This window comes from Pseudophryne corroboree, chromosome 2, assembly GCF_028390025.1.
Source record: "Pseudophryne corroboree isolate aPseCor3 chromosome 2, aPseCor3.hap2, whole genome shotgun sequence".
Classification (NCBI taxonomy): domain Eukaryota; kingdom Metazoa; phylum Chordata; class Amphibia; order Anura; family Myobatrachidae; genus Pseudophryne; species Pseudophryne corroboree.
This window is the reverse complement of record NC_086445.1, coordinates 33,366,126-33,386,476: the sequence shown is the minus strand read 5'-3', so window position 1 is coordinate 33,386,476 and position 20,351 is coordinate 33,366,126. Positions and strand designations below refer to the sequence as shown.

Sequence of the window (20,351 nt, the reverse complement as noted above, 5' to 3'; positions counted from 1 at the left end):
GAACTAGGGAACTCCTCCCTTCTGAGGTCTCGTGAACAGTCACACGGGTAACCGAAACCAGTGTAAAATTGAACAAGGAGAAAAAAGGAGCCTGTTGAAGTAGACAGTCCAGTCGAGGTAGGAGCCAAGGCTCCTCTACTGACAACAGGCGTATCTGTATCTTCAAGTCATGCGTGGCCCAACCAGCGCCACCGAGAGGACTAGCACGCATAATCCCCTCCTGTGTTACTGAACATGAAGTAGAAATAGAAAAAGGAGGCAGGATAGAATAACCAGAAAACTCCCCGGAGCCCTGAGGGCCTCCACGGCTACTGCCGTCCGAGAGTAATAAAGGGTTAACGAGTCAGTCAGAACGCCCTGAGGTCGATCCGAAATCTCCGCCCACAGCGGACCAGCTGACAAAACTCCGGGGCATGTTCCCTCACCCAGGAGTCTGACCTGGTGGCTTGATCTGGAAACAAGATTGTTGTCCCCCGTTCCGAGAGGAATGGAGGCGACCACTCATTACGTCGCAACTTGACTGAAGAAATAGAGTCTCTGGTGCCGAGGAATGAAAAAACCTCTGACGGACCGTGTTGAGAAACGTCTATGCGGAGCATAAATTGGATCTGTGTCGAATCAGAAGCTCGTGGATCCTCCGGATATTCAGAAGCCACCTAATGTACAGAGTGGGATAGTAGCAGTAAATTGTCCCATTAGGGAACCAACGTCACCCACTGCCCCTGAAAAAGAGTTATTCTGTTATCTTCCTAAACTCTGTGGGAGCGGAAGAGAGAAGAGTAAAGGACTTACAGTGAAAATGAGAATCCTGTTAAGGGGGAATCTGAGAAAAGCCTGTCCAACGGAAATCAGTAAACAGGCATCTCTGAAGACAAGGGACACGTAAAACTCCCTTTCTTGTTTAAACTAGCAATCACAGACTAAAAGGATTGTAAGGCCAGAATAGGCCTGTCCGAGCCACTTGGCTTCGGAACGTGAAAAGAAAACAAAGGCCTGAGAACTGTCCTAATTCAAATGATATGTGAAAAACAGGGATCAACACCCTTTGCGGTTAGAAACCTATGGAGCGCAGCCTGCAGTATGACTCTCTTGTCATCGTAAATCAGCCGACCTATGCCGAGGGACTCCTGAGACGGTTGTAACCGCCCAAGCCTTCTCCCATCGACCTGCGCCTACCCTGGGACCCTGCAGGTGTAATGGGTGTATAGGATGACATAAAATCAGACTGGACTGAGGATGTTGAACCTCTGCTTCAGCCTTTTTACCCTGAGAACCCCTGGCGACGAAGATATCACCCGTGTGGAGTCAAAAACCTGAAAGGGCACGAAAAAATCTAAAGGGAAGACCAGTAAAGGTCTGTCTTGGAGCTGGGGCAGTAGTAGGAGAAATCAAAGTGGACCTACCTCCATTGGTTCAAGAAATCCTGCAGAAAGTTCCTTCCCCAGAACCATCTGCCCCGTAGGATTTCATGTTTACTTGTCACTGTCGCAGCCCCAGAGGTCGTCGGGTTAAGACAGCCCAAGCGAAGATGCAGGGTCCGAGTCTGTAGACATGGAGACCTCCAAGGAACATAAAGCAGAATCGTGATTCTGACCTGTATCAAAGTATCAATTGATCCTGATGCGAAGCATCCTGTAACCTAGAGGACAATTGTTCCCCAACCTACCTGCTCCGGATACGGTAGAACCATGCTGCCGCATATGTCGATGGATCCCTGAGCAAGGTTGCCTCAGGAAAACGGCGGCTTGATGGACCGGCGATACACCGAGGTGTATACCCTAGAGAGGTTCTGATACCCTCTCCTGCCATCTGCGGGGAAAAGATAGGAAAACAAACCTTGTTTGATACCTGATATTGTGTATTCGGGTGTCTGTCGGCCGCCTACCGGAGCCTGCCCAGCTCATCCGAAACTGAACCAGTCGCTGTCATTTTCGTCAATGGCGTGGAACCCTGATGGACTTGACGTGTCCTCCTCCTTTACCTGCAGTATCAGATGAACTGCTGTATTATGTACCTGTATATTCTGAGACACTGGTTCAGATCCACAGAAAACAGACATCAGTAATGCATGGAATGTTAGCAAAGTTTCTTTTTGGAAAGGTGTGTTTGGTCCCGCTGTGATTTGATCCTGTGACCTTGGAAACCAAAGTCCAAGGGCTTACCTGATGAGTTATTGTCTGGTTAATAGTGACATTACCTGCATCATTGATCAAACAGGGGTGTGCAGGTGCGTGGAGGGCGAAGCAGATGGCTCCGCCGCATACTTCACACCTAAGAGGGAATTCTTCGACTATCCCAGGAGAGACAAACGAAAGGAGAAAAGGTGGGTTAAATAAACAGAGCCCTACGTAAGGTGTGCACTATAATGTGTAGTGACCGATACGATTAAAATAAACTTTCTGGAGCAGCGGAGACCTGAACCAGCAACGCTGCGCTGTGGGACAGGAGTCTTAGCCCTAGGCTATAGGAGTTCTCCTTAAAGTTTTGTTTGGATTCAAACCCCTGTTCAGATACCCGCTACTAGCGTACTGAGCCGCAGCGCTATTTGTCTTATGCCTTACACGCATTCCACAATTACAAATAGCATTAGTAACTAGTGACAACAAGGAATAATAAAGGGAAGGCAACACCCCGCCCTGTATTTAGTGTACCGCTAATTAAGGTGCACCAGATGTTTCTCTGAGGTTCCGCTGGCTTTTCAAAATGGTGACCAGCCTGTGAGAAAGATGGGGGAAAATGTTATGTGCAAGATGTTGTTATTAGAAAACATTGCGGAAGTAGCCTACAGCACCTGGTATTCCCAGGCGGTCTCCCATCCAAGTACTAACCGGGCCTGACCCTGCTTAGTTTCCGAGATCAGACGAGATCGGGCGTGTTCAGGGTGGTGTGGCCATAGGCTTTTATCCCCTATATCTGGTATTTTATGGATTTATCTATATACATACCTACACGCACTTAAATATATATATCTATATATATACATGCACAAACATAACTATATATGTATATATACACACACACCGTAGGTAAATAAATACTGCACAGTAGATCCTTTTAATTATTATTGAGCTGAGTCCCAGCTACTGTAATAGAGCAGGTTCCCTGATTTGCAAGTAGGAAAATGCTGGGTAGAGGACTCTACTGCAGGAGGAATGTATCTATATTTCAGCAGCCTGAAGTATCGAAAAGTTACAAATCCCAGAGCTGTTGCCTAGCGACGGGGAGACCTGGGAGCCCGCTGAGTAAAGCAGGTTAACTGTTAATATACCTGGGACTTTATTTGTATTTGTCTCTGAGTATGCAAGATTAGCCCACTGGGCTATAGGAGACACTGCAAATATGAAGCCAGGTCTGTGCATGGAGGAAATGGCCGCCAGAGTGAAACTCCTCTGGGCTATGCGATAAAATCTATATAGTGGATAACTGGATTAGTGCTGAGCCACTCTGACTATATCACATTCTCCTCAGCACCATGTGCATTAAACTCACATAAATGCCTATTACACTATAACAGTGGCCGGGGAGCGGAGAATGCTGAGCCCGCTGTACAGAGCGGGAGTTAGCTCCGCCCCCCGGCTATGGCGCCTTATTGCAAAACTAAGCGGGAAGCGAGCTGTACCCTCCGCTGGGCCTGCGAGTCACCGCCGGGGAGCGCTGAGCGCTGAGCCCGCTATACAGCGCTAGTAGAGCCCTGTATCTGCTAGCCGCCGCCGGGGAGTGTTGCGCTGAACAGAGCGCGAGTCGCCGCCTGGGAGCAGGGAGCGCTGAGCTCGCTCTACAGAGCGGGACTTAGCTCCGCCCCCTCCGTACAAGGCGCCAAATTTAAACATTGCTTTGCGCTCGAGCGGGATCCCTGTGCCGGCTCTGTGAGTCGCGCTGAGTGGGGATCTGTGCGGGGGGTGCGGGGAGCTGGGGGAGCAGAGGGTTATCAGAATGACACACACCCGTTTTTCAGTCAGGGTTGTATAAACACATACTCAGCCTCCCCCAATCATCCTGTCTGTTTCTCCATGAGGAGGACAGGTAAGGATACAATAAAGTACATTACAGCCCCAGAGAGCCCTTCTGGAGTGGGTTGTACAACAATAAACAGTGCATTGCTCTAAAAACATACATAGCCACCACAAATAAAGTATACTTCACTCACCACTGTGTTCTTGGTGGATCGGCCCCGACACACGCCGCACGCAGCGGCGTCCAGCCGGAATCTTCTGTGGTGGGGTGGTCCCGACACAAGCCGCACGCAGCGGTGTCCGACCATTTTTTGATACTCACCGCTGCCATGCTGCCGGAATCTTCTGCTGGATGGAGTGGCCGCGACACGCGCCGCACGCAGCGGTGTCCGCCAACTCAGGAGAGCTCAGTGTCTCCCTCAGCCGGGGCCCATCCCTAGCCGCACGCAGCTGCGATGGGACCCCGCCGGCAGCTCCCACGGTGCAGACTGGCAGTGGCAGAGCTGCCAGTCTGTGAGTGTGTGTAAGAAAAATAAAATAATAAAGAAAAAAGAAGAAAATTCTTCAGCTAAACCCAAGTGAACCAGCTACCTCGGGCACTTAACTAAGACTGGCTTGGAGGGGAGATAGTAGGGGAGGAGCTAGCCACAGTGTGAGAATTTTTAAAGTGCCAGCTACCAATACCACCTACTATCTCCCCATTGTAACTACACTCCAGTGGCCCCTAGTGGATGAAGGAGAAACTATAGTGTTAATAAATTAGTGTTTAGGAAGCCGAAGCAATAAAGTGATACAAAAATGAAATGCAATTAAAATAGAGAAATAGTGTTAAAAAATTAATAAGTGAAAAGTGTTAATAGAATGTAAGGGTATGCCACACTAAGGCCATCCAGCTCAGCCAGTCCAGAGGCACCACACCTCACACCTCCATTACCCCAATCTGGGTCTAAGATTAACCAGCAAGGAGCCACATGATAATGGCTCCTTACTACAATATGTCTAAGCTAAGAGCTACCTACCTTGGAGCAACCCCATAATGCTCCATGTGGCATGTCAGGGCCTGCACCTCCTCCTAATGCAGGAACCTCTCTGCCTCTCACAACAAACATATATATTGGTAGATGCTCAATTAGCTTAGTGATATCATTCAGGTGCTCGAAAGGGAGGGGTATTTCTAAGCAAGAAAAAAAGCCATTTGTTTCCCCCAGCACCCTGAATGATAACCGTAACCAGATTTAAATTCCACATAATAATAGAATTCAGAGATCTTCGTTACACATATTTGCGCAAATGTGTGAATAAGCCCCAAAGCCGCATCAAGGCATCTCTGTATATTTGGGGTCCCTAGCGCTATATCTAGGTGCAGGGTGTGGCACCCCAAAACACCAGCATAAGCCAGAAAGCCCAGCGTAGCATACCAGTGAAAAAACTATAGTGTTAATAAATTAGTGTTTAGGAAGCCGAAGCAATAAAGTGATACAAAAATGAAATGCAATTAAAATAGAGAAATAGTGTTAAAAAATTAATAAGTGAAAAGTGTTAATAGAATGTAAGGGTATGCCACACTAAGGCCATCCAGCTCAGCCAGTCCAGAGGCACCACACCTCACACCTCCATTACCCCAATCTGGGTCTAAGATTAACCAGCAAGGAGCCACATGATAATGGCTCCTTACTACAATATGTCTAAGCTAAGAGCTACCTACCTTGGAGCAACCCCATAATGCTCCATGTGGCATGTCAGGGCCTGCACCTCCTCCTAATGCAGGAACCTCTCTGCCTCTCACAACAAACATATATATTGGTAGATGCTCAATTAGCTTAGTGATATCATTCAGGTGCTCGAAAGGGAGGGGTATTTCTAAGCAAGAAAAAAAGCCATTTGTTTCCCCCAGCACCCTGAATGATAACCGTAACCAGATTTAAATTCCACATAATAATAGAATTCAGAGATCTTCGTTACACATATTTGCGCAAATGTGTGAATAAGCCCCAAAGCCGCATCAAGGCATCTCTGTATATTTGGGGTCCCTAGCGCTATATCTAGGTGCAGGGTGTGGCACCCCAAAACACCAGCATAAGCCAGAAAGCCCAGCGTAGCATACCAGTGAAAAAACTATAGTGTTAATAAATTAGTGTTTAGGAAGCCGAAGCAATAAAGTGATACAAAAATGAAATGCAATTAAAATAGAGAAATAGTGTTAAAAAATTAATAAGTGAAAAGTGTTAATAGAATGTAAGGGTATGCCACACTAAGGCCATCCAGCTCAGCCAGTCCAGAGGCACCACACCTCACACCTCCATTACCCCAATCTGGGTCTAAGATTAACCAGCAAGGAGCCACATGATAATGGCTCCTTACTACAATATGTCTAAGCTAAGAGCTACCTACCTTGGAGCAACCCCATAATGCTCCATGTGGCATGTCAGGGCCTGCACCTCCTCCTAATGCAGGAACCTCTCTGCCTCTCACAACAAACATATATATTGGTAGATGCTCAATTAGCTTAGTGATATCATTCAGGTGCTCGAAAGGGAGGGGTATTTCTAAGCAAGAAAAAAAGCCATTTGTTTCCCCCAGCACCCTGAATGATAACCGTAACCAGATTTAAATTCCACATAATAATAGAATTCAGAGATCTTCGTTACACATATTTGCGCAAATGTGTGAATAAGCCCCAAAGCCGCATCAAGGCATCTCTGTATATTTGGGGTCCCTAGCGCTATATCTAGGTGCAGGGTGTGGCACCCCAAAACACCAGCATAAGCCAGAAAGCCCAGCGTAGCATACCAGTGAAAAAACTATAGTGTTAATAAATTAGTGTTTAGGAAGCCGAAGCAATAAAGTGATACAAAAATGAAATGCAATTAAAATAGAGAAATAGTGTTAAAAAATTAATAAGTGAAAAGTGTTAATAGAATGTAAGGGTATGCCACACTAAGGCCATCCAGCTCAGCCAGTCCAGAGGCACCACACCTCACACCTCCATTACCCCAATCTGGGTCTAAGATTAACCAGCAAGGAGCCACATGATAATGGCTCCTTACTACAATATGTCTAAGCTAAGAGCTACCTACCTTGGAGCAACCCCATAATGCTCCATGTGGCATGTCAGGGCCTGCACCTCCTCCTAATGCAGGAACCTCTCTGCCTCTCACAACAAACATATATATTGGTAGATGCTCAATTAGCTTAGTGATATCATTCAGGTGCTCGAAAGGGAGGGGTATTTCTAAGCAAGAAAAAAAGCCATTTGTTTCCCCCAGCACCCTGAATGATAACCGTAACCAGATTTAAATTCCACATAATAATAGAATTCAGAGATCTTCGTTACACATATTTGCGCAAATGTGTGAATAAGCCCCAAAGCCGCATCAAGGCATCTCTGTATATTTGGGGTCCCTAGCGCTATATCTAGGTGCAGGGTGTGGCACCCCAAAACACCAGCATAAGCCAGAAAGCCCAGCGTAGCATACCAGTGAAAAAACTATAGTGTTAATAAATTAGTGTTTAGGAAGCCGAAGCAATAAAGTGATACAAAAATGAAATGCAATTAAAATAGAGAAATAGTGTTAAAAAATTAATAAGTGAAAAGTGTTAATAGAATGTAAGGGTATGCCACACTAAGGCCATCCAGCTCAGCCAGTCCAGAGGCACCACACCTCACACCTCCATTACCCCAATCTGGGTCTAAGATTAACCAGCAAGGAGCCACATGATAATGGCTCCTTACTACAATATGTCTAAGCTAAGAGCTACCTACCTTGGAGCAACCCCATAATGCTCCATGTGGCATGTCAGGGCCTGCACCTCCTCCTAATGCAGGAACCTCTCTGCCTCTCACAACAAACATATATATTGGTAGATGCTCAATTAGCTTAGTGATATCATTCAGGTGCTCGAAAGGGAGGGGTATTTCTAAGCAAGAAAAAAAGCCATTTGTTTCCCCCAGCACCCTGAATGATAACCGTAACCAGATTTAAATTCCACATAATAATAGAATTCAGAGATCTTCGTTACACATATTTGCGCAAATGTGTGAATAAGCCCCAAAGCCGCATCAAGGCATCTCTGTATATTTGGGGTCCCTAGCGCTATATCTAGGTGCAGGGTGTGGCACCCCAAAACACCAGCATAAGCCAGAAAGCCCAGCGTAGCATACCAGTGAAAAAACTATAGTGTTAATAAATTAGTGTTTAGGAAGCCGAAGCAATAAAGTGATACAAAAATGAAATGCAATTAAAATAGAGAAATAGTGTTAAAAAATTAATAAGTGAAAAGTGTTAATAGAATGTAAGGGTATGCCACACTAAGGCCATCCAGCTCAGCCAGTCCAGAGGCACCACACCTCACACCTCCATTACCCCAATCTGGGTCTAAGATTAACCAGCAAGGAGCCACATGATAATGGCTCCTTACTACAATATGTCTAAGCTAAGAGCTACCTACCTTGGAGCAACCCCATAATGCTCCATGTGGCATGTCAGGGCCTGCACCTCCTCCTAATGCAGGAACCTCTCTGCCTCTCACAACAAACATATATATTGGTAGATGCTCAATTAGCTTAGTGATATCATTCAGGTGCTCGAAAGGGAGGGGTATTTCTAAGCAAGAAAAAAAGCCATTTGTTTCCCCCAGCACCCTGAATGATAACCGTAACCAGATTTAAATTCCACATAATAATAGAATTCAGAGATCTTCGTTACACATATTTGCGCAAATGTGTGAATAAGCCCCAAAGCCGCATCAAGGCATCTCTGTATATTTGGGGTCCCTAGCGCTATATCTAGGTGCAGGGTGTGGCACCCCAAAACACCAGCATAAGCCAGAAAGCCCAGCGTAGCATACCAGTGAAAAAACTATAGTGTTAATAAATTAGTGTTTAGGAAGCCGAAGCAATAAAGTGATACAAAAATGAAATGCAATTAAAATAGAGAAATAGTGTTAAAAAATTAATAAGTGAAAAGTGTTAATAGAATGTAAGGGTATGCCACACTAAGGCCATCCAGCTCAGCCAGTCCAGAGGCACCACACCTCACACCTCCATTACCCCAATCTGGGTCTAAGATTAACCAGCAAGGAGCCACATGATAATGGCTCCTTACTACAATATGTCTAAGCTAAGAGCTACCTACCTTGGAGCAACCCCATAATGCTCCATGTGGCATGTCAGGGCCTGCACCTCCTCCTAATGCAGGAACCTCTCTGCCTCTCACAACAAACATATATATTGGTAGATGCTCAATTAGCTTAGTGTTATCATTCAGGGTGCTGGGGGAAACAAATGGCTTTTTTTCTTGCTTAGAAATACCCCTCCCTTTCGAGCACCTGAATGATATCACTAAGCTAATTGAGCATCTACCAATATATATGTTTGTTGTGAGAGGCAGAGAGGTTCCTGCATTAGGAGGAGGTGCAGGCCCTGACATGCCACATGGAGCATTATGGGGTTGCTCCAAGGTAGGTAGCTCTTAGCTTAGACATATTGTAGTAAGGAGCCATTATCATGTGGCTCCTTGCTGGTTAATCTTAGACCCAGATTGGGGTAATGGAGGTGTGAGGTGTGGTGCCTCTGGACTGGCTGAGCTGGATGGCCTTAGTGTGGCATACCCTTACATTCTATTAACACTTTTCACTTATTAATTTTTTAACACTATTTCTCTATTTTAATTGCATTTCATTTTTGTATCACTTTATTGCTTCGGCTTCCTAAACACTAATTTTTCTCTATCGTCCTAAGTGGATGCTGGGGTTCCTGAAAGGACCATGGGGAATAGCGGCTCCGCAGGAGACAGGGCACAAAAAAGTAAAGCTTTTACCAGATCAGGTGGTGTGCACTGGCTCCTCCCCCTATGACCCTCCTCCAGACTCCAGTTAGATTTTGTGCCCGAACGAGAAGGGTGCAATCTAGGTGGCTCTCCTAAAGAGCTGCTTAGAGAAAGTTTAGCTTAGGTTTTTTACTTTACAGTGAGTCCTGCTGGCAACAGGATCACTGCAACGAGGGACTTAGGGGAGAAGTAGTGAACTCACCTGCGTGCAGAGTGGATTTGCTGCTTGGCTACTGGACACTAGCTCCAGAGGGACGATCACAGGTACAGCCTGGATGGTCACCGGAGCCGCGCCGCCGGCCCCCTTGCAGACGCTGAAGAGAGAAGAGGTCCAAAATCGGCGGCTGAAGACTCCTGAGTCTTCATAAAGGTAGCGCACAGCACTGCAGCTGTGCGCCATTTTCCTCTCAGCACACTTCACACAACAGTCACTGAGGGTGCAGAGCGCTGGGGGGGGGCGCTCTGAGAGGCAAATAAAAACCTTATTAGAGGCAAAAAATACCTCACATATAGCCCACAGAGGCTATATGGGAGATATTTAACCCCTGCCTAACTTCAAAAATAGCGGGAGACGAGCCCGCCGAAAAAGGGGCGGGGCCTATCTCCTCAGCACACAGCGCCATTTTCTCTCACAGAAAAGCTGGAGAGAAGGCTCCCAGGCTCTCCCCTGCACTGCACTACAGAAACAGGGTTAAAACAGAGAGGGGGGGCACTGATTTTGGCGATATTGTATATATATATAAAAGATGCTATAAGGGAGAAACACTTATATAAGGTTGTCCCTATATAATTATAGCGTTTTTGGTGTGTGCTGGCAGACTCTCCCTCTGTCTCCCCAAAGGGCTAGTGGGTCCTGTCCTCTGTCAGAGCATTCCCGGTGTGTGTGCTGTGTGTCGGTACGTGTGTGTCGACATGTATGAGGACGATGTTGGTGAGGAGGCGGAGAAATTGCCTGTAATGGTGATGTCACTCTCTAGGGAGTCGACACCGGAATGGATGGCTTATTTAGAGAATTACGTGAGAATGTCAACACGCTGCAAGGTCGGTTGACGACATGAGACGGCCGACAATCTATTAGGACCGGTCCAGGCGTCTCAGAAACACCGTCAGGGGTTTTAAAAACGCCCTTTTACCTCAGTCGGTCGACACAGACACGGACACTGAATACAGTGTCGACGGTGAATAAACAAACGTATTTCTCATTAGGGCCACACGTTAAGGGCAATGAAGGAGGTGTTACGTGTTTCTGATACTACAAGTACCACAAGAAAGGGTATTATGTGGGAGTGAAAAAACTACCTGTAGTTTTTCCTGAATCAGATAAAATAAAATGAAGTGTGTGATGATGCGTAGGGTTACCCCGATAGCAAATATTGGCGTTATACCCTTTCCCGCCAGAAATTAGGGTACGTTGGAAAACACCCCTTAGGGTGATAAGGCGCTCACACGCTTATCAAGTGGCGTTACCGTCTCCAGATACGGCCGCCCTCAAGGAGCCAGCTGATAGGAAGCTGGAAAAATATCCTAAAAGTATATACACACATACGGTGGTTATACTGCGACCAGCGATCGCCATCAGCCTGGAGATGCAGTGCTGGGTTGGCTTGGTCGGATTCCCTGACTGAAAATATTTTATTCATGTAGAGCATTTAATAGGATGCATTCTATATATATGTATGTGAGATGCACAGAGGGATATTTGCTCTCTGGCATCAAGATAAGTGCGTTGTCCATATCTCCCAGAAGATGTCAGGGACACGACAGTGGTCAGGTGATACAGATCCCATACGGCACATGGAAGTATTGCTGTATAAAGGGAAGGAGTTATTTGGGGGTCGGTCCATCGGACCTGGGGACCACAGCAACAGCTGGGAAATCCAACCTTTTTTACCCCAAGTTACATCTCAGCTAAAAAAGACACCGTCTTTTCAGCCTCAATCTTTCCTTTCCCATGAGGGCATGCAGGCAAAAGGCCAGTCATATCTGCCCAGACATAGAGGTAAGGGAAGTAGACTGCAGCAGGCAGCCCTTTCCCAGGAAAAGAAGCCCTCCACCGCGTCTGCCAAGTCCTCAGCATGACGCTGGGGCCGTGCTAGCGGACTCAAGGTGGGGGGGTAGTCTCAAGAGTCTCAGGGCGCAGTGGGATCACTCGCAAGTTGACCCCTAGATCGTACGAGTATTATCCCAGGGGTAAAGATTGGAGAGTCGAGACATCTTCTCCTCGCAGGTTCCTGAAGTCTGCTTTACCAACGGCTCCCTCCGACAGGGAGGCAGCATTGGAAACAATTCACAAGCTGTATATCCAGCAGGTGATAATCAAAGTACCCCTCCTACGACAAGGAAAAGGGTATTATTTTTCCACACTATATTGTGGTACTGAAGCCAGACGGCTTGGTGACACATAGTCTAAATCTAAAATGTTTTGAACACTTACATAAAAGGTTCAAATCGAGATAAAGTCACTCAGAGCAGTGATAGCGAACCGGAAAAAAGGGGACTATATGGTGTCCCTGGACATCAAGGATTACCTCCATGTCCAAATTTTGTCCTTCTCATCAAGGGTACCTCTGGTTCGTGGTACAGAACTGTCAATATCAGTTTCAGACGATGCCGTTTGAATTATCCACGGCACCCCGGGCCTTTTTACCAAGGTAATGGCCGAAAAGATGTTTCTTCAAAGAAAAAAGGCATCTAAATTATCCCTTACTTGCACGACCTAAAAAGGGCAAGTTCCAGAGAACAGTTGGAGGTCGGAAGAGCACTATTTAAAGTAGTTCTTCGACGGCACGACTGGATTCTAAATATTCCAAGAATCGCAGCTGTTTTCCGACGATACGTCTGCTGTTCCTAGGGATGATTCTGGACACGGTTCAGAAAAAGGTTTTTCTTCCCGAGGAAAAAGCCAAGGAGTTATCCGACCTGCAGGAACCTCCTAAAACCAGGAAAGGTGTCTGTACATCAATGCACAAGAGTCCTGGGAAAAATGGTGGCTTTTTACGAAGCAATTCCATTCGGCAGATTCCATGCAAGAATTTTCCAAAGGGATCTGTTGGACAAATGGTCAGGGTCGCATCCTCAGATGCACCTGCGAATAACCCTGTCGCCAAGGACAAGGGTATATCTTCTGTGGTGGTTGCAAAAGGCTCATCTATTGGAGGGCCGCAGATTCGGCATACAGGATTTGATCCTGGTGACCACGGACGCCAGCCTGAGAGGCTGGGGAGCAGTCACACAAGGAAGAAACTTCCAGGGGGTATGGACGAACCTGGAAAAGTCTCTTCACATAAACATTCTGGTACTAAGAGCAATCTAAAATGCTCTAAGCCAGGCGGAACCACTCCTGCAAGGAAAACCGGTGTTGATTCAGTCGGACAACATCACGGCGGTCGCCCATGTAAACAGACAGGGCGGCACAAGAAGCAGGAGTGCAATGGCAGAAGCTGCCAAGATTCTTCGCTGGGCGGAGAATCACGTAATAGCACTGTCAGCAGTGTTCTTCCCGGGCGTGGACAACTGGGAAGCAGACTTCCTCAGCAGACACGATATTCACCCGGGAGAGTGGGGTCTTCATCCAGAACTCTTCCACATGCTAATAAACTGTTGGGAAAGACCAATGGTAGACATGATGGCGTCTCGCCTCAACAAGAAACTGGACAAGTATTGCGCCAGGTCAAGAGATCCACAGGCAATAGCTGTGGACGCACTGGTAACACCTTGGGTGTACAAATCAGTATATGTGTTTCCTCCTCTGCCTCTCATACCAAAGGTATTGAAGATTATACGGTGAAGAGGAGTAAGAACAATACTAGTGGCTCCGGATTGACCAAGAAGGACTTGGTACCCGGAACTTCAAGAGTTGGTCACGGACGACTCGTGCCCTCTACTTCTGAGAAGGGACCTGCTACAACAGGGTCCCTGTCTCTTTCAAGACTTACCGCGGCTGCGTTTGACGGCATGGCGGTTGAACGCCAGATCCTAAAAGGGAAAGGCATTCCAGAAGAAGTCATTCCTACCTTGATTAAGGCAAGGAAGGAAGTCACCGCGAAACATTATCACCGCATTTGGCGAAAATATGTCGCGTGGTGCGAGGATCGGAGTGTTCCGACGGAGGAATTTCAACTGGGTCGTTTCCTACATTTCCTACAATCAGGATTGTCTATGGGTCTCAAATTGAGATCTATTAAGGTTCAAATTTCGGCCCTGTCAATATTCTTCCAAAAAGAATTGGCCTCAGTTCCTGAGGTACAGACTTTTGTTAAAGGAGTACTGCATATACAGCCTCCTGTGGTGCCTCCGGTGGCACCGTGGGATCTAAATGTAGTTTTAGATTTCCTCAAATCCCATTGGTTTGAACCATTGAAAAAGGTGGATTTTAAATATCTCACATGGAAAGTGACTATGTTACTGGCCCTGGCTTCCGCCAGGAGAGTATCTGAATTGGGGCTTTATCTTATAAAAGCCCTTATCTAATCTTCCATTCGGATAGGGCAGAACTGAGGACTCGTCCGCATTTTCTCCCTAAGGTGGTATCAGCGTTTCACCTGAACCAACCTATTGTGGTGCCTGCGGCCACTGGCGACTTGGAGGACTCCAAGTTGTTGGACGTTGTCAGAGCCTTAAAAATATACATTTCAAGGACGGCTGAAGTCAGAAAATCTGACTCGCTGTTGATACTATATGCACCCAACAAGTTGGGTGCCCCTGCTTCTAAGCAGACGATTGCTCGTTGGATTTGTAACACAATTCAACTTGCTCATTCTGTGGCAGGCCTGCCACAGCCTAAATCTGTTAAGGCCCATTCCACAAGGAAGGTGGGCTCATCTTGGGCGGCTGCCCGAGGGGTCTCGGCATTACAATTCTGCCGAGCAGCTACGTGGTCGGGGGAAAACACGTTTGTAAAATTCTACAAATTTGATACCCTGGCAAAAGAGGACTTGGAATTCTCTCATTCGGTGCTGCAGAGTCATCCGCACTCTCCCGCCCGTTTGGGAGCTTTGGTATAATCCCCATGGTCCTTTCAGGAACCCCAGCATCCACTTAGGACGATAGAGAAAATAAGAATTTACTTACCGATAATTCTATTTCTCGGAGTCCGTAGTGGATGCTGGGCGCCCATCCCAAGTGCGGATTATCTGCAATACTGTACATAGTTATTGTTAACAAATTCGGGTTATATTGTTAAGGAGCCATCTTTAAGAGGCTCTTTCTGTTATCATACTGTTAACTGGGTTTAGATCACAAGTTGTACGGTGTGATTGGTGTGGCTGGTATGAGTCTTACCCGGGATTCAAATTGCCTCCCTTATTGTGTACGCTCGTCCGGGCACAGTACCTAACTGGAGTCTGGAGGAGGGTCATAGGGGGAGGAGCCAGTGCACACCACCTGATCTGGTAAAAGCTTTACTTTTTTGTGCCCTGTCTCCTGCGGAGCCGCTATTCCCCATGGTCCTTTCAGGAACCCCAGCATCCACTACGGACTCCGAGAAATAGAATTATCGGTAAGTAAATTCTTATTATTAACACTATAGTTTTTTCACTGGTATGCTACGCTGGGCTTTCTGGCTTATGCTGGTGTTTTGGGGTGCCACACCCTGCACCTAGATATAGCGCTAGGGACCCCAAATATACAGAGATGCCTTGATGCGGCTTTGGGGCTTATTCACACATTTGCGCAAATATGTGTAACGAAGATCTCTGAATTCTATTATTATGTGGAATTTAAATCTGGTTACGGTTATCATTCAGGGTGCTGGGGGAAACAAATGGCTTTTTTTTCTTGCTTAGAAATACCCCTCCCTTTCGAGCACCTGAATGATATCACTAAGCTAATTGAGCATCTACCAATATATATGTTTGTTGTGAGAGGCAGAGAGGTTCCTGCATTAGGAGGAGGTGCAGGCCCTGACATGCCACATGGAGCATTATGGGGTTGCTCCAAGGTAGGTAGCTCTTAGCTTAGACATATTGTAGTAAGGAGCCATTATCATGTGGCTCCTTGCTGGTTAATCTTAGACCCAGATTGGGGTAATGGAGGTGTGAGGTGTGGTGCCTCTGGACTGGCTGAGCTGGATGGCCTTAGTGTGGCATACCCTTACATTCTATTAACACTTTTCACTTATTAATTTTTTAACACTATTTCTCTATTTTAATTGCATTTCATTTTTGTATCACTTTATTGCTTCGGCTTCCTAAACACTAATTTATTAACACTATAGTTTTTTCACTGGTATGCTACGCTGGGCTTTCTGGCTTATGCTGGTGTTTTGGGGTGCCACACCCTGCACCTAGATATAGCGCTAGGGACCCCAAATATACAGAGATGCCTTGATGCGGCTTTGGGGCTTATTCACACATTTGCGCAAATATGTGTAACGAAGATCTCTGAATTCTATTATTATGTGGAATTTAAATCTGGTTACGGTTATCATTCAGGGTGCTGGGGGAAACAAATGGCTTTTTTTCTTGCTTAGAAATACCCCTCCCTTTCGAGCACCTGAATGATATCACTAAGCTAATTGAGCATCTACCAATATATATGTTTGTTGTGAGAGGCAGAGAGGTTCCTGCATTAGGAGGAGGTGCAGGCCCTGACATGCCACATGGAGCATTATGGGGTTGCTCCAAGGTAGGTAGCTCTTAGCTTAGACATATTGTAGTAAGGAGCCATTATCATGTGGCTCCTTGCTGGTTAATCTTAGACCCAGATTGGGGTAATGGAGGTGTGAGGTGTGGTGCCTCTGGACTGGCTGAGCTGGATGGCCTTAGTGTGGCATACCCTTACATTCTATTAACACTTTTCACTTATTAATTTTTTAACACTATTTCTCTATTTTAATTGCATTTCATTTTTGTATCACTTTATTGCTTCGGCTTCCTAAACACTAATTTATTAACACTATAGTTTTTTCACTGGTATGCTACGCTGGGCTTTCTGGCTTATGCTGGTGTTTTGGGGTGCCACACCCTGCACCTAGATATAGCGCTAGGGACCCCAAATATACAGAGATGCCTTGATGCGGCTTTGGGGCTTATTCACACATTTGCGCAAATATGTGTAACGAAGATCTCTGAATTCTATTATTATGTGGAATTTAAATCTGGTTACGGTTATCATTCAGGGTGCTGGGGGAAACAAATGGCTTTTTTTCTTGCTTAGAAATACCCCTCCCTTTCGAGCACCTGAATGATATCACTAAGCTAATTGAGCATCTACCAATATATATGTTTGTTGTGAGAGGCAGAGAGGTTCCTGCATTAGGAGGAGGTGCAGGCCCTGACATGCCACATGGAGCATTATGGGGTTGCTCCAAGGTAGGTAGCTCTTAGCTTAGACATATTGTAGTAAGGAGCCATTATCATGTGGCTCCTTGCTGGTTAATCTTAGACCCAGATTGGGGTAATGGAGGTGTGAGGTGTGGTGCCTCTGGACTGGCTGAGCTGGATGGCCTTAGTGTGGCATACCCTTACATTCTATTAACACTTTTCACTTATTAATTTTTTAACACTATTTCTCTATTTTAATTGCATTTCATTTTTGTATCACTTTATTGCTTCGGCTTCCTAAACACTAATTTATTAACACTATAGTTTTTTCACTGGTATGCTACGCTGGGCTTTCTGGCTTATGCTGGTGTTTTGGGGTGCCACACCCTGCACCTAGATATAGCGCTAGGGACCCCAAATATACAGAGATGCCTTGATGCGGCTTTGGGGCTTATTCACACATTTGCGCAAATATGTGTAACGAAGATCTCTGAATTCTATTATTATGTGGAATTTAAATCTGGTTACGGTTATCATTCAGGGTGCTGGGGGAAACAAATGGCTTTTTTTCTTGCTTAGAAATACCCCTCCCTTTCGAGCACCTGAATGATATCACTAAGCTAATTGAGCATCTACCAATATATATGTTTGTTGTGAGAGGCAGAGAGGTTCCTGCATTAGGAGGAGGTGCAGGCCCTGACATGCCACATGGAGCATTATGGGGTTGCTCCAAGGTAGGTAGCTCTTAGCTTAGACATATTGTAGTAAGGAGCCATTATCATGTGGCTCCTTGCTGGTTAATCTTAGACCCAGATTGGGGTAATGGAGGTGTGAGGTGTGGTGCCTCTGGACTGGCTGAGCTGGATGGCCTTAGTGTGGCATACCCTTACATTCTATTAACACTTTTCACTTATTAATTTTTTAACACTATTTCTCTATTTTAATTGCATTTCATTTTTGTATCACTTTATTGCTTCGGCTTCCTAAACACTAATTTATTAACACTATAGTTTTTTCACTGGTATGCTACGCTGGGCTTTCTGGCTTATGCTGGTGTTTTGGGGTGCCACACCCTGCACCTAGATATAGCGCTAGGGACCCCAAATATACAGAGATGCCTTGATGCGGCTTTGGGGCTTATTCACACATTTGCGCAAATATGTGTAACGAAGATCTCTGAATTCTATTATTATGTGGAATTTAAATCTGGTTACGGTTATCATTCAGGGTGCTGGGGGAAACAAATGGCTTTTTTTCTAACTATAAAGACCTGCAAGCGCACCACTGAGACATGGCTTCTCACAGCTAATGATCCCGAGTCGGGCGCAACTGGAAATGTGAGCGGACAGCTGCATTAGCATAAGGCAGAAAGAGGACTGCTACGGTCACATGGAACTGCTGCTGCAGACTGGTCCGACTCGGAATCAGCCACAGTACATCTGGAAAATCTAGATAGGTAAAATTGGTTTACACCCAATATAGCAGGGGTGGGGAACCTCAGGCCCGCGGGCAGTATAAGGCCCGCAGAGCCACTTGATCCGGCCCGGACAGGCTCACCTGACCGTGGAGATGCCAGGCGCCCGCTGAGATTTTGTTACTAGTGGGCGCCTGGCTTCTTACCCTCAGCAGCAGCCGGAGGCAGGAGCTCACCCCTGAGTTCTGGCTTCCGGCCCTGGCAGTGTGCATGTGCTGCTGTGCGGTGTTATGGTAGAGATGTCATGACGTCTATCCCATAGTTCTGAAGAGCGAGTGGCCAGGAAGAGGGCAAGGGTCTGGAAGCAGGAGCGGGGCTGGTGAGTATTGTGGGGTTTTTTCTTTCTTTTAATGTGCGTGTGTAAACGGCGCTACTAGAGAGCATATCTAATGGGGCATATTTAATGGAGCATAACAAGTGACTGGGGGCATATCTAATGGGGGCATAATTACTGACTTGGGGTATATCTACTGGGGCATAACTACTGGTGGCAGGCTAATTTTTAAGTTGATCATTTTTGTTTGGCCCCCGAAGTATTTTATAAATATCCAAATGGCCCTTGGTAGAAAAAAGGTTCCCCACCCCTGCAATATAGGTTTACACCCAATATAGAAATAAAGAAATACCGTTTCAGGGAGGGAGCAGGCCGCGGCGGTCTCCCCTTGCTGCTTCTCTTGCTGGGTGTGACCTGTGTGCTCTCTGGCTGGACCTTTAAAGACTCCACGATGACCCGAGCCACGTGCATCCGACCCAGAAGAGTCAGGCGGTCGATCGTCAGATCAATGGCTTCCGATCTCGTTGCAGCGTCATCAGACTGCCCGTCAGACCTGTGCGTTCTTATGAGTGACAATATGGACATTTACTGGGGTTACTGAAGCACTGAACACTGTGCGACTGCAAACTCAAGCTGGGAGTCTCAGAGATAGAAATATTACTTTATCATATTGCTTTAGGGGCAATTTAATCATCACTTTTATCAATGCAGAACCTATTACATTCTAGTCATAGTGGTTTATTTCCGAAGTGTCGGGTTGTACATCCAGCGCTTCTGAGCGAGTGTATGCCAGATATTTAAAAGGGCAATGCTTTTACTAGCCATGTCTCGCTAGTAAAAGCATTGAGCTTTTAAATATGGGCACAAACACGCTCAGAACTTCGATAATAAACCTCAGAGTCTTAGTCCCAATTTATTTACACAGGCAGGTTCCAAAAGGTCAGCGGTTCCAACCAAAGGCCAGCACGGCGGACAGGTCTTGATATCCCAGGACTGGCACACAGCGTCAGACCCAGACTGGATATTATGAATGACACATAAAAATAAGTCACAGAAGTCGCCCACAGAAGGCGTCTCTGGTGCTACTAAAAGGCACAATTCACTATCACAGAAGATTTTATTTTTAACCCTCACATCCCCCCAATGCCTAATCCTATCGCCCCTTTCTGCGGCCTAACCAACTCTGCCCTAAGTGCCTATCTGTCCCCTCTGGCAGCATAACCCCAACCCTCCCCCAAGTGCCTAACACCACCCCTAAAAATCCTTGAAAAACATGCATCGACCATCTGTGCGTTGACTTTTTGCCCATGTCGACCTTCTGACCCTGCCGGCCTACTGCCTTCGACCTATTGACTGTTTATCTATGTACTGTCTCCCATAGTGTGGCTTCTACTTAACGGACATGATTTGTCATCTAGGCTACTAGCAGTCTCCCCTCTCATCTACTAACATTCTCTCTCTTCCTCCTCTCTGGTACAGACAGTTTCCCACACTCACCCCTTCCCTCTATCTTGTATTAAAGTAGCCAGAGTTATCTAGCATATCCTTTGTTCTCCGATG

The 20,351-nt window shown here is 46.3% G+C and overlaps 1 protein-coding gene and 1 non-coding gene across 2 annotated transcripts in view; both read right to left on the bottom strand.

Moving 5' to 3' along the window:
* The window catches only part of C2CD3 (C2 domain containing 3 centriole elongation regulator), a 165,777-nt gene that overhangs the window by 109,258 nt on the left and 36,168 nt on the right, over positions 1-20,351 (bottom strand). The window contains exon 10 of the mRNA XM_063950988.1: positions 19,144-19,353. Within this exon, the coding sequence (XP_063807058.1) occupies positions 19,144-19,353 (210 nt within the window). The remainder of the gene's footprint in view (positions 1-19,143; positions 19,354-20,351) is intronic.
* Positions 2,780-2,898, bottom strand: LOC135052578 (5S ribosomal RNA). Its single transcript, XR_010242231.1, has one exon. It is a non-coding gene; the product is annotated as a 5S ribosomal RNA (ribosomal RNA).